At 36.8% G+C, this 14,381-nt stretch overlaps 1 protein-coding gene across 3 annotated transcripts in view; it reads right to left on the bottom strand.

The window, feature by feature from the left end:
* LOC126283986 (SREBP regulating gene protein-like) overlaps positions 1 to 14,036 on the bottom strand; it is a 52,140-nt gene extending 38,104 nt beyond the window's left edge. For 2 of the 3 annotated variants that reach the window (XR_007551421.1, XM_049982488.1), the window contains exons 1-2: positions 13,805 to 14,036; positions 3,816 to 3,975 (exon numbers count right to left, since the gene is read on the bottom strand). Coding sequence is in view for 2 of the 3 variants with exons in the window: in XM_049982488.1 (XP_049838445.1) it covers positions 3,816 to 3,975; positions 13,805 to 13,906 (262 nt within the window). In the remaining variant the exon portion in view is untranslated. The remainder of the gene's footprint in view (positions 1 to 3,815; positions 3,976 to 13,804) is intronic. The other variant, XM_049982499.1, reaches the window with a different exon arrangement.
* Between the last annotated feature and the right edge of the window lie 345 nt (positions 14,037 to 14,381).

Genomic DNA, 14,381 nt, shown 5'->3' with positions numbered 1-14,381 from the left:
TTCGTCCATGTTGTGTTTCGTGCGTTTTGTCGTTTCCGTTTGGTTATCTTTGTGCAGTGAGTGTTTGTCTGAAGTATTTGAGTGTGTGGAAGCAATGCCAGGTTGTGCTGTTGTTGGCTGTAACTCTCACAATCACAATACAAAAGGGACTGAAATAGTGTTGCATTGTTTCCCACGTGATGAAAGTCTGCAAAAGGTTTGGCTTTCAAAATGCTTTAGAAAAGATCCTGTGAACATAGGGATCGCTAGAATATGCTCTCGTCATTTCAAGGAAACATATTATATCCGGGACTTATGTTCAGAACTGTTAAATTTACCGCGGAAACTAATCCGTAAGAGTGATGCATATCCGTCTCGCAATTTGCCTTGTGGTAGTAGCGCCAGTGATAACACACCGATTGCAACAGAAGAAAGGAAAGAACGTTTTAACATACGTGAAATTCATAGAAGAAGCCTAGAGACTTTAAAGAAGCCCTCACCATTGAAGAGGAATGTTGACAAGTATACATTTACAGATGAAGTTCTTTGTAGCGATTCACATAAAGTCACTTTACAGAATTCCGTAGTGTCGCTACAGAGGAGAAATGCTCATCTAAGGAACATGTGCATGAAATTGCGAGCATGTAATAAAGATCTTAGAGGTCAGCTGTCCTCAATGAAACGACGTCTGCACGAAGAAGAATTTGATAAAAAGGAACTTGTGTCTTGTGAAACTAATCAAATACTGGGCAAAATATTTTTACCCAATCAAATTAGAAGTTTGTTGCATGGTTCAAAACGGGTTCCATGGGGCAAAGAAGACATTTGTAAGTCTATTACTTTATGTGATCTGTCACAGAAGAGTTACAATTTCCTCAGAGAAAAACTCGGATATCCTCTACCTGCAGTGTCAACCTTGCGTTCTTGGATTAATCGCAGTTTCAGTTGCCAACCAGGAATTTTGAAGGATGTTTTAGTGATGATGAAAATGCAGGCTGCAACACTGACTGACAGGGAACGTATTTGTGTTTTGTCATTTGATGAAATGAAAATTGACAGTAGAATTTGTTACAATCAGCAAGATGACAGGATTCTTGGACCTCACAGTAATGTCCTTGTTGTCATGGTCCGAGGCTTGTTTGCAACGTGGAAGCAGCCTGTCTATTTCAATTTTGACGTTCAGATGAGAGCAGCTCTCTTGAACGAAGTAATTGTTTCCCTGGCCAGCATTTGCTACAATGTTGTGGCTGCAGTAGCAGACATGGGTGCAAAGAATAGTTCTGTCTGGAAGGAGCTTGGCATTACTCATGAAAACACGTTTTCCACACCCGGGTGATTCTCTGAGACGTGTGTGGGTGTTTGCTGATGTTCCCCATTTGCTCAAACTCTTAAGGAACCACTTGCTGGATCAGGGAATAATGTTGGAAAACAAGGCTGTGACAAAAACTGTGTTCGAGAAACTGTTAGTTCTGGACAGTGGCGAGATGAAAATATGTCCCAAGTTATCTCAGCAACACATTACTGTTAAGGGCAGAGAGCGACAGCGAGTACGCTTAGCAGCTCAGCTGCTATCTAATACAACTGCACAGGTGATTAGGTATTTGATGCCTGAAGAAGGACACGCCAGTGATTTCATACAGATGGTGGATGAGACTTTCGATGTACTTAATTGAAGGACAAAAGAAAGTAATAAATCACTAGCCTGTGGATTTGGTGTCAATTTTAAAGCCCAAGAACAGCGCCTACGTAAATTTTCGAAGTGTTGTGAGAAGATGCGTCTTGGCAACTCAAAGCATCTCCTACCCTTCCAGAAAGGATTTTTGGAAACTGTTCGATCACTTTTGGGTCTGTTCAGTGACTTAGCTGTTTATAATATTGAATATATTCTCAAAGCAAGATTAAATCAAGACTGCTTGGAGAACTTTTTTTCTCTCATAAGAGGCCTTGGACATTTTTATGATCATCCATCGCCAGTCAAGGTAACGAGCCAGATAAGACTGTTGTTGGGAGCAAACGCTCATGATATTCCACTTTCAAATGCATCGTCTGTTGAGCCAGATGAAGAAGGAAGATTCGTGACTGCAACTGTTTTTGGCAATATCCTGCCTGATATGTCTGAGGCATTGGCAATGGTTGAAGGAGATATCTTGCTGGATATGTAGCTTATCGATGCAGACAGTATGACAGATCACTGGCAACACCAACTGGAGAGTTAACTGACACTGCCTGAGGAGACATCGAGAGGATGGCTGGGCATGGTTTCTCGTGGGGGTTTGCTTGTGCCTTCAGAAATGTGGCTCGAAACAATTAGCAGATTTGAATTAATTTTTGCCCAGATCCATGGATACGACAGTTTGTCCAGGGAAACTGGTGTCATCAAGAACCTGTGCACTATACTTACCGAGCGATTCCCCATTATTCACCCAGAAATCATTAAGATTTACGGTAGGATGAGAACATTTATCCGACTGCATTGGCTGTCTGCAAAGGACAAGTCGAAGAAAGCAGTTGCCGCTCAGCAACGGAAAGCAAGGAAGTGGTATTTGTCATTGCTTTAGAATGTAAATAAACAATATTTGTGAAAGTTAAATAATATATAAACTTAGTGATAGAAGTGAAGGTTCTCTAACTGTGTGTTTCACAACTAGCAAGACTCTACACTGACAGTGTCAAGGATTGGCTTATTGCTTCCCACACTACATACCAACTTTGCTGAACGGCGGACTCGCTAAGTTAATTTACCACTACTTCTTGTAAATCATATTTTGCAGCACGTTTTTGGATTCAGTGCCCTTTTATATAAGTGAATTTTAACAACGAGGGCAAACATTATACAGCCACCTTGATAAAAATATAAGCCAAAGGTTTGAGGTGTGAGAAAATTAAGAATGTGTGTGTGTGTGTGTGTGTGTGTTTGTGGCAGTTCAGGTAGGTAATTCAAATGCTTCCTACAAATAAGGCAATTGCATAATTTCTTGAGTGAAAATGACAGTGTTTTTGTAGACATGATGTAAACAGAATATAAATGAGCGTTACATAGAGCTTGTCTACAAGTTAAGGCTATTCCCAGAGCCAAAGTTAGAAAATTGAATGCTCATTTCGAACGTTTACTTCGCAGAGAACTGCAAAACAAACTGTACTTTGCACTTATTTTTGTATAGTTTGATCTATACAGGCTTGATTTTATTAAAGTCAGCACTCAGCAGTGTCTGTTTAAAAGCTGGACAAATTACAGAATATAGCAGTAACTTTCTTGAAATAGCAGAATAACAATTTACCTTTTACTATTTCTGTAGAAACTGAAACATTTCACAAATACATCGCTTAAATACGCGGGCTGCGTCTTGTAGCGCTGTTCAGAGGCAGCGGCAGTTCCTTCGTGACGTCACAGCCTCAGCCAATGGCAGGACAGAATGCTTACTGCTCAACCTTTTTTTTTTTCTTTTTTTTTCTTTTTTTTTTTTACGGACCTCGGGTGGACCCAAGGACCTGAGGAAGGGCTGGAGAACCTGCTGGATTTCTGGAATGGGGTCACTGTGGCAGGGCTTGTAATAGCTGGTGGAGTCCACAAGGTGATCTCTGCAGTTCATAACCACAGTGGCTGAGCCTTTGTTGGCAGGTAGGATTACAAAGTTGGAATCCATTTTTAGATTGTTATTCTAAGAGTAACAATAAATATATTAACTTTTTTCTATATCAAAATATTTTCAGCCAATATTTGATTTGGTATTTTATCGTTACCACATGTAAAAGATTTAGGCAGGAGCTACACACAACTTTCCTACATCACTACATATAATGATAATAAGCAAACGATAGAAATCAGAAATACATACCTCTGTCATCAACTATAAGCACCTTCCCTTGCACAGAATTCCTGCAAGTTGTAACTTTGACATCTGTCCCATTTGAATCATCTTTTGGAGAGTGCCACAGAAATGGTTGCTGAAATCTTCTCACAGGCAAGGATTCAATTTCATTATTCTGGGAGCTATTCTGTAATAATAAAATGATACTGATGGTCATACATAAGAGTTCCCTTAAATTTCCTTTAATAGAAGGGGAGAAAAAGAAAGTGAATCACAAAGGAGCATTGAGAATTGCAAACTAACACAAAAAATAATTGTCATAATATATATATATCACACCATTTGCTAAGAAATTCTTCTACAAGGCAAAGAGTTGTCACAAGGTTATTATTGAACATTATTATCTGTTACAACCTACAGATCACAAGTAAATTCCATCTAGGATAAAGTAATGGAAAGTTATATTTGCTCCAAATACATTACATCCTTTCAGCACTGGAAAATAAACACAATAAAGATGATTTGTACATCTGAGGTGGACAATGATTATATCCTTCCCAAAATAAGTCAAGAAAGGTCATAAAAAGTTGTGAACTCAACTCAACCATATGTACAAAGATGAAGAGCTGATTTACTATATGCCTGTTGTCAGTAAGTCTAACTGTGTTTGAACGGCTGTTCTTGCAGCTGCCTGCAGTTGCAATGTAGAACATAACTCACTTGTTTGATAATCTGCTGGCAGATTTACCATTTGGTTTTAGAAATAAATCACAAGCTAACAAAGGAAATGTATTCAAAGGGAAAGTTTTAAATGAATCTATCTGCCCATATGGTTTGAATTCACTGCAGTCTCTTCCCTTGACTGGGTCCTACCTTCTTTATTTATTAAGCATATCTAAGGAGCAGGGACAAGTATTTATTTCCTTTGTCAGTTTTACATTAAAAGAACATTAGTTTTACTGATTCATATTGCAGATTTACTTAGGTAACTAATAAATTTTTGCCACGATACTACTTCTGTAAATTTACATAATTTTAGAGAAGTAAGGCTAAAAGATTTTATGAGGCACACATATTTTAAATACATAAATGAAAGAAAATTTAATAACAATCACTCTGTACCAAGGTTAAGTCATTTTAGATATAAGGCACAAGACAGCCATAAGGCACACACATTCTAACAAGGAGAGGTCCCCAGTGGTGGGATCAATTTTTTGAAACCATCTATATGGTTATGTAGTTTAAGATCCCAGGTGTCATACGTTGCAGCCATTCAACCTGATGGGCCCTCACTAGCAAGTAATTGACGAAAAAAAAAAAAAACTCGGAACTTCGTGTGATGCTCAATAGCTTTAAAATAGTGTGCACGAAATAGTCTGATAGCATGCTGTAATGGATAGGACAGAAGGTTCATATGCAGGATGTTGTGGATTTGAATATCACCAGGAGCAGTAATTTTTTTTTAATTTTTAGATCTTCATTGAAATGACTTTGATCATCATTTTTAATCAATTAACTGATTTAAATACGGCCTTGTAACATCGACCAAAATGGTCTTGCTGTGCTGGTACTGCAAACAGCTGAAAGCAAGGGGAAACTACAATCATAATTTTTCCTGGAGACATGTAGCTCTACTGCACAGTTAAATGATGATAGCATCCTCTTGGATAAAATATTCCGGAAGCAAAATAGTCCCCATTTGGATCTCTGGGTGGGAAGAATATCAACATCAAGAGAAATAAAACTGGTGTTCTATGGATCGGAGTGTGGAATGTTAAGATCCCTGAATCGTGGAGGCAGTTTAGAACATTTAAAAAGGGAAATGGAAGGGTTAATGTTAGATACACTTCTGGCCAGGTGAATACAGCGTTATAATTTTTTAAAAAAAAAAACAAGTAGAGGTAATGCAGGAGTATTTTTAGTAATAAATAAAAAAATAGAAATGTAGGTACACTGCTATGAACAGCACAGTGAATGAATTACTGCAACCAAGGTAGAAACAAAGCCCACACCCACCACACTAGCAAAAGTTTATATGCCAACTAGCTCCACAGATGAACAGATTGAAAAAATGTGTGGTGAAATAAAAGAAATTATTTAGACAGTTAAAGAAGACGAAAATGTAATAAAGTTGGGGGACTGGAATATGATAGTAGGAAAAGGAAGAAAAGGGTAAACTGTAGGTGAATATGGACAGAGGGAAAGAAATGGAGGAGGAAACCACCAGGTAGAATTTTGCACAGAGCATAATTTAACCATTGGTACACTTGATTTAAGGATCATGAAAGAAGGATGTACAAATGGAAGAGAACTGTAGATCCGGAAGGTTCCAGATTGATTATGTAATGATAAGACGAAGATTTTGGAAGCAGATTTTAAATTGTAAGACATTTCCAGGGGCAGATGTGGACTCTGACCACAATTTAGTGGTTATGAACTGTAGATTAAAAATAAAGAACTGCAAAAAGGTAGGAAATTAAGATGATGGGACTTTGATATGTTGAAAGATCCAGAGGTTGGTGAGAGTTTCAGTGGGAACATTAGGCAACAACTGACAAGGACATGGGAAAGAAAGACATTAAAGACAAATGGATAGCTTTGAGATATGAAATAGTGAAGGCAGCAGAGGATGAAATAGGTAAAAAGACAAAGTCAAGTGGAAATCCTTGGACAACACAGGAGATATTTAATTAATGAAAGGAGTAAATATAAAAATGCAGTAAATGAAGCAGGTGAAAAGGAATACAAACATCTAACAAATGAGATTGCAAAATGGCTAATCAAGAATGGCTTAGAGGGCAAATATAAAGAGTTAGAAGCATATATACTAGAGGAAAAATCAAACAATGGAAAATCCAGGATGGAATGTAACAATATTAGAGAAGGAAAGTTGGTACACACCATATAGCGGAGATGCTGGGTCGCGATAGGCACAACAAGAAGATTCACACAATTATAGCTTTCACCCATTAAGGCCTTTGTCAGCAATACACACACACACGCTCACTCACTCACTCACTCACAACACACACACACACACACACACACACACACACACACACACACACACACACACACACACACACACAACCTGTACATATGTCTGCAGTCTCAAACAAGCCAGTGTAGTTTCAGTTGTCTGATACTGCAGACGTGTGTGTGTGTGTGTGTGTATTGCTGACAAAGGTCTTAATGGCCGAAAGCTATAATTGTGTGAATCCTTTTGTTGTGCCTATCGTGACTCGGCATCTCCGCTATATGGTGGTTAGCCACTTTCCTTCTCTAATATTGTATACTAGGGGAGAGACAGATAACACCTACTAGGGAATTAAAGAGGTCTTTGGCAAAAAGAGAAGCAGCTGCAGGAATATCAAGAGCTCAGACAGAAAATCAGTCCTAAGCAAAGAAGGGAAACCTGACAGGTGGTTGGATCTGTACAAGGGAGGGAATTATTACATAAATAAAAGAGGACGTAGAAGACAAGATGGGAGATACGATACTGCAAGAAGATTTTCACAGAGCACTGAAAAATCTAAGTCGAAACAAGGCCCCAGGAGTAGAAGACATTCTGTCAAAACTGCTGATACACTTGGAAGAACCAGCCATAACAAAACTCTTCCATCTGGTGTGCAAGATGTATAAGGCAGGTGAAATACTCTCTAACTTCAAAAAGAATACTATGATTCCAATTACTAAAAGGCTGTTAACATGAATTCTTTACTGGAAAATGGAAAAAGTGGTAGAAGCTGACTTCGGAAAAGATCAGTTTGAATTCCGTAGAAATACAGAAACATGCGAGGGCAGTACTGACCCTGCAACTTCTCTTGGAAGACAGATTAGGAAATGCAAACCTGTGATTATAGCATTCGTAGACTAAGGGAAAGTTTTTTACAATGTTGACTAGAATACTCTCTTTGAAATTCTGAAGGTAGCAGGGTTAAAATATAGGGAGCAAAAGGCTATTTACAACTTTTACAGAAGCTAGACGGCTTTTATAACACTTGAGGAACATGAAACATAAACACTGGTTGAGAAAGGGATGCGACATGGCCATAGCTTATCCCAGACATTATTCACTCTGAACATTTAGCAAGCAGTAAAGAAAAAGCATAGGAGCAATTGGTTTAGGAGTTAAAGTTCAGGGAGAAGAAATAAAAACTTTGAAGTTTGTTGATGGCATTGTAATTCTGCCATGGCCAGCAAAGGACTTGGGAGAGTAATTGAAGGGAATGGTCATTGTCTTGAAAGGAAGATATACGATGAACACCAACAAAAACAAAACGAGGGTAATGGAGTGGTGGTAAATCACATCAGGTGACGCTGAGGGAATCAGATGAGAATGTGAGACACTAAGTAGCAAAGAGAGCTGCATCAAATAAATGTCTTCGGGCTGAAGACCACAACAACAACAACAACAACAATGTTCAACTAAATGAATAGGCTTATCTGGAACTTTCCAAATTGCGTGAAGAAGTTTCAGCTTTACAGGACTGTAACAATCCCTTTGTTAGCCATGGCAGATTTCCCCCCTTTTTTCTTAGTGGTTTAGTGTTGCATGGCAAACACGCTTCAGTAATTTGTAAATAGACTACGAGACAGTTATATTTTTTATTAACACTATCAGAGAGGTACATTTCTGAACATCTTTTCATTTTGTAGTTTTATCTGTAGGTCTGTTATATTAGAACTGCCAATATCTCAGTAGCAGATAAAGTTGAGAATACCTAATTTCCCTACTTCTTTTATTTCTGCTGTCTGTGAACTGATAAAATTAGGTCTTTTACAAGGAATTTATATTTATTAGACAGAATATTAGTAATGATGTAAGTTAATCAATGGCAGTCCAAGTGTTTATACATATTCTACTATAATTTCGAACTGTGCTATCCACAAGTTTTAATTAAGCTATCTAGTTCTATTTTGTATTTTGATTAGGCTTCACTCTTCTACTTCAATATTTATATTGTACATTATCTTTTTTTTTCTTCCTTTAATACCTGAGCTCCCCAAATCTTTTTCCCCACACTTTGCTCCAATTTTTATTTATCTACATAACTATTTTTAGAAAAACTTGATACTTTACTAAATTTCATTCTTAGTCCTCAGTGGAAGAAATATAGCACAGTGATTGGTGGTGACATCAATGCCACATGTGATGTAAACAAAGGCGAATTTAAAAACCTGTTACGACAATTCAACTTTATTTTTATGAACTGCAAACTCACAAGACAGTCCGCTTATCTCGACAACATACTTACAAATGTCAATAGGCAGTTACTATCTTCAGAGGTAGCTGTCTTCGATTTCTCAGACCATGACTCAGTTTGGGTAAAAATAAGTACAGATAGGCCTAATATAAGGAGTTTAAAGAGCCTAAAATAGTCATCACAAGACCAATAATGCAAGAAAAATTGTCGAATCTCATGGTCTCACTCAGTAATTATGGCTGGTCACCTATGTTTAACAATAACGCCCAGGGCTCTGACAACACATTGTTTGATAGATTTTTTCATTCTTTCTTAAATATATTCGAGACCAACTGCCCTCAATACAAATGTAAAGTTAATCCTAAAAGTAACAGTAATATACATAGGGATAAGAATCCATGGTATACCACTCAACTAGCCAATATGAAAAGGAGATTGTTGTTGTATGGAGATTCTTACAGACTTCAGAAAACTGATACGACTAAACAGAGGTACTCAAGAGCACAAAAGGAATATAAGTATGCTTCAAATGAGGCCAAAAAACAACATAACCTAGTCAGCATTGAGGCATCAAAAAATAAAAGCAAAAATGCACGGACTATAATAAATTCAGTGACCGAAAGCAAGTACAAAACTGAGGTAGAAATTTCAGCAGATGAATTTAATAACTACTGAATAAAATCTGTTAACCAAATTTGGGAAAGCACTGGGAGGCCGCACGAAACTGTAGCTGATCTCATTAAATATCATAATGTAGACTACAACCTGAAAGATAAATTCCTTTTAACAGAGATCACACCAGATGTTGTTTTAACAGTGTAAATAATTTTAGGCCCTCTGACAGTGAAGATATATATGGTATTTCTTGTAATATGTTAAAAAAGATAATAAATAAATGTACAAACAGATGTCTAATTGAAAGAGTATTGCCAGAAGTATTAAAATTATCCAGAGTAGTGCCCATTTACAAGAAAGGAGACAAAAATTGCCCATCTAGCTATCGCCCAATATCTCTGACACCTATTTTATCTAAAGTTTCGGAATCCATCATCAACTCCCAGTTGTGTGATTATCTGACTTGTAATAACATTATTACTGCGGTACAATTTGGCTTTAGGTAGGGCACATCCACAGTCAATGCTATTGACTCCTTGATTAAAAAAGTGCTTACTTCTTATGAAGGAAAAAAAAATTTGCTCAGGCTACCTTTAGTGATCCTAGCAAAGCCTTCGATTGTGTGGAGCATATTTCACTCCTCAACAAACAAGTTTATTACGGAAACACAAACAGTGAAGTTGACAACATTTTCGAATCTTTCCTCAGCAGCTGCAAACAAAATTGTTTGTATTGGTAAACACAGATCACAGCTAGCTGCAGGTAAGTGTGGTGTGCCAAAAGGCTCAGTATTAGGACCTCTGCTATTTATCCTAATGACAAACGATCTACCATCTTCCATAAATACTCACTCCATTCTCCATGCAGATGATACCACTTTTTTCAATATCAGCCCAGCCACGGATCTGCTGCAAACTGTGGCAAATGGCACAATATCACAAGAATCAGTCTGGTTTCAGGCTAATGGGTTCCTGCTTATTGAGAGTAAAACTCAAAATATTGTATTTAGTTTAAGAGTTCTGCCAGTAGCAGAATTCATGGATAGTGTTTAAAGTTCTTAGGTGTTGTTATAGATAGGAAATTGACTTGAGAGCCACATATTAAATACATTAGTGCAAGGCTGTCTACAGTGGTGTATTTGCTAAGAAATTAAAAAACCATGTTCCTGCGGCCTAAGCAAGATCGGCCTAATTTGCTTTTTTTCAAAGCATGATATCTTATGGGCTTTTAATATGGGGCAATAGCTCACACCTTCACAACATTTTGGTACTCCAGAAGAAAGTAATTTGAATTATCACAAACGGTGATAAACTGGCCCACTGCAAACCACTGTTTATCAACTTAAAAATATTAACTGTTATAAACACGTATATTTACACTGCCCTACTGCATATAAAGAGCAACTTATCAGAATACCAGTGTAGACGAGATGAACACTCTCATGGAACCAGAAATAGTAACCATCTTAACATACCTTACTACAGATTATCCAAGTCACTGAACAGCTACGAAATTGTGGGTATGAAGATGTTTAACAAACTGCCACTAGAATGGGTAGAAGCTCCATTTGATTTATTTAAAAACAAATTATTCAGTTGGTTAGCTGCAAATCCTTGCTACTCACTTCAGGAATTTTATGACTGTAAAATATCTTAGTGGTACTGGTCTGGAGAGTACAACATAATTTCTTTAACTGAGTGATTTATGATGCAATGTTTTTCATGTCATTTGATTTTAAATATTGTATTATATGGAAAACCAAGAGTGACATATTGATCTTCAACCCATGTACATATGCTGTATAACTTGTATATATGTAACTTTACTTTTTCCAATTCTGTAATAGCTAACAGACAATAAAATTTCATTCAAATAAATTACGGTTACTCTGCAATTCACAGAACAGTGTTCATCGAATGAACAGATCTTTCATTTACATTTACTCTTTATTATATCTTTTACAGTATCTCTCTCCGTACTGGTCATTGGTAAGCAACTGCTCATCACAAAAAACAAACTAGAATTGGAATCTTTGGTTCTAGTCCATCGTTACATACTAATTATTTCCTGTTGCTCTTCTTGTACATTGTTCCAAACTAATTTGCTTCCTTGCTTGTACACTTTAACTTTTTGTCTGTTCTTTGTATTTTCTTTGGGGAATGAATATTGAGCCCCAAATCATAATCTAAGTCAAAAAGAAATAATACAATGATCAAATTAGTAGGAATTAGCCACTGTGTCTAAGATTCATAGATTGTAAGAATGTTTTTGACATGTTTTCAACTAAATATGAGAGGACACACCTTAAAATCAATAAGCTTTCAGAGCCTTAAACTGGGAAAAATGAAGAAGGGAACACATTAACATTCTAGTTCTTAGTGTTTACCGGGTTCTGATAAATTTCTATAATGGACAGAAGACTTCAACAGCATTAACTGACAGAAAGGTAACACAAAACACACACAATGAATATAAAACAAAACAAATAAACAATTAACAAAGCAGACAGGCTTTTGTATTCTGGGCAGTTGAAGACAATGGCTTGATGGACAGAAAAGGAAATGAACAGAGGAGTAAATATGGCTGGGTGAATTGATTAGATTTCCTTAAATTAAACTTCCAGTGTTCTGAAAGGCAAAGTTAGTAACAAGTGAGTATGATCAGTTTTGAATCACTGTCAGCAGGTAATGGACTTTACATATGAAAACCATTCAAAAGCAGAAGTTTGCTCCACAGGTAGGGGGGAGATGCACGTTTGAAATCACTAGGAAAGTAGGAAAACAAGCATAGGGCCCAGGAAACAGAATGGCATGGAAGGAATAATCAAAACTGTAATGATAATCAAAAAGAAGTGGCAGGACCCATAGACAGACAAATGGACAGTGGCTAGCTGACAGAAATTCTTTGCTAAATTCCACAAAATAAGACAGAAGATGGGTAGATAATTTCAGAAAACACACATGACCAACATGAACATATACATGTGACAGTAGGTGTCAAATACCTTATAATGATGTTTAAGTAACCCACTAAACATAAGCTACACTATAAATTGCAACCAATAAACTGACATCTAATACTGATAAAAATTCTTTCAAGCTTTCAAAGGAAAACCAAAAGGATGTTCTTGCCAAAGCAGAATCTCTAATGTGATACAGTGTAATAATCTGGTGAAACTCAAGTGGCAGTGAACAAAAGTTGTTTCACAATATGGGACATCGAAGGTGCAGCTTCCAGAAACTCTTTCAAGTGCTCTCTCTCTCTCTCTCTCTCTCTCTCTCTCTCTCTCTCTCTCTCTCTCTCTCCCCCTTTTTTAATGACTTACAAGTCTTTCCATTACCTTGTTTACATTTTTTTCAAGTATTTTCATTAGGAAAATCTTAAGAGGATGATTAACGGTTTGTAGTTAAAAACCAAGATATTCTCTTATGTAATACAAGTGGAAACCAAGATATACATGTCGAATATTCAGATACAAAACTAAGACAAAGTGGACCATTCCAACCAGGAAACAAGCTGTACAAGTACTTACTTTGTGACATCAAAAATTATCAAGGCATTTCAGCATTTAAAACAGATGTTCAGGCCTAACTACTCCAAAAGTATTAGTATTATGTACCTGACAAAAGGTTAAAACCTAAATCTGTAAATTATTATCGGATTAATATAATTATAGCTCAATATTTGTATAGCTTCTGTGAAATGATTGCATGCATTCCATATTATTGCATAAGGCAAATTGAACAGCTTTATTCCTATGTCATAAAAAATGACCAGTTCAATATCATAATGCAGCCTACTTGCCGTACACAAATGATACAAAGTGGTAATAAAGACTACAAAACCACATACTTTTCTGCCAGAGTAATTACGTTTATTTTGTTTACAAGAGGCAAGGCAACGGAGCTCTGCAAATGAACTGCAAATAAACTTTTCTCTTTATTAATGTAACAATCGTCACAAAGTTCCGAAGACGTATTCGGCATGTGTTGGCACCGGTCACAATGGTTCATAGTTCTCCTGATTTCTGAGAGGCGTCATTACCACAACTGAAAACAGCAATTTCTCCCTGATCATACGGCCTCCATCTGCTCTCACAAATAGATTAAACACTAAACAAGAAACATACATACATTTCCGCTGTAGGAAATGAAATTGATCAAGAATCAGATGTCCTAACCTTTAACAACGTACCTCTTTCACGAAGCTTACCACGCAGTAAGTAAAAGAGACGGCGAAAATCAATCCTAGCACAATTCTTTTTCTTATTATACGCATTAAAAATGCTGTCCACATGTTCGATCATATATTCCTCACCTCTAATAGCAAGATAAACTTAACAGCGCCTACATTATGAAATGTTTTTGTTATTCCATTCCGCGCATCGCTTTGCGTCTTCGGTTTGCGCTTTCGATCTTGTACTTGTAAGGCGCCTTTTTCAAATGGCAACGCACGACCTCTGCTCTTCCACGCGTGTACGTTATTGGCCACAATAGCATATAAACAATGTACAAAAACGTAAATAATTCATGGGCGTGTTAACTGCGGATTTTTTCTCTCTTCCTATTTGTTACGGATAAAAGTACTATTATGAGTGGTTGTGAAAATATGATTAAAAATGTCATTGACGATATACAGCAATTGCAGTTTGAATAAAAAGGTACTGTACATTTGTTTATCTTCCTAATTAGTTTTCAGTGACTCGAAGCTTCTTTATTCTACGATAATAACGCGTATAATGGTATACAGATACTAATATTTCTATTTTTAA

Source organism: Schistocerca gregaria, chromosome 1, assembly GCF_023897955.1.
Source record: "Schistocerca gregaria isolate iqSchGreg1 chromosome 1, iqSchGreg1.2, whole genome shotgun sequence".
In the NCBI taxonomy this organism is placed as follows: domain Eukaryota; kingdom Metazoa; phylum Arthropoda; class Insecta; order Orthoptera; family Acrididae; genus Schistocerca; species Schistocerca gregaria.
This window is presented reverse-complemented; position numbering and strand designations above follow the sequence as displayed.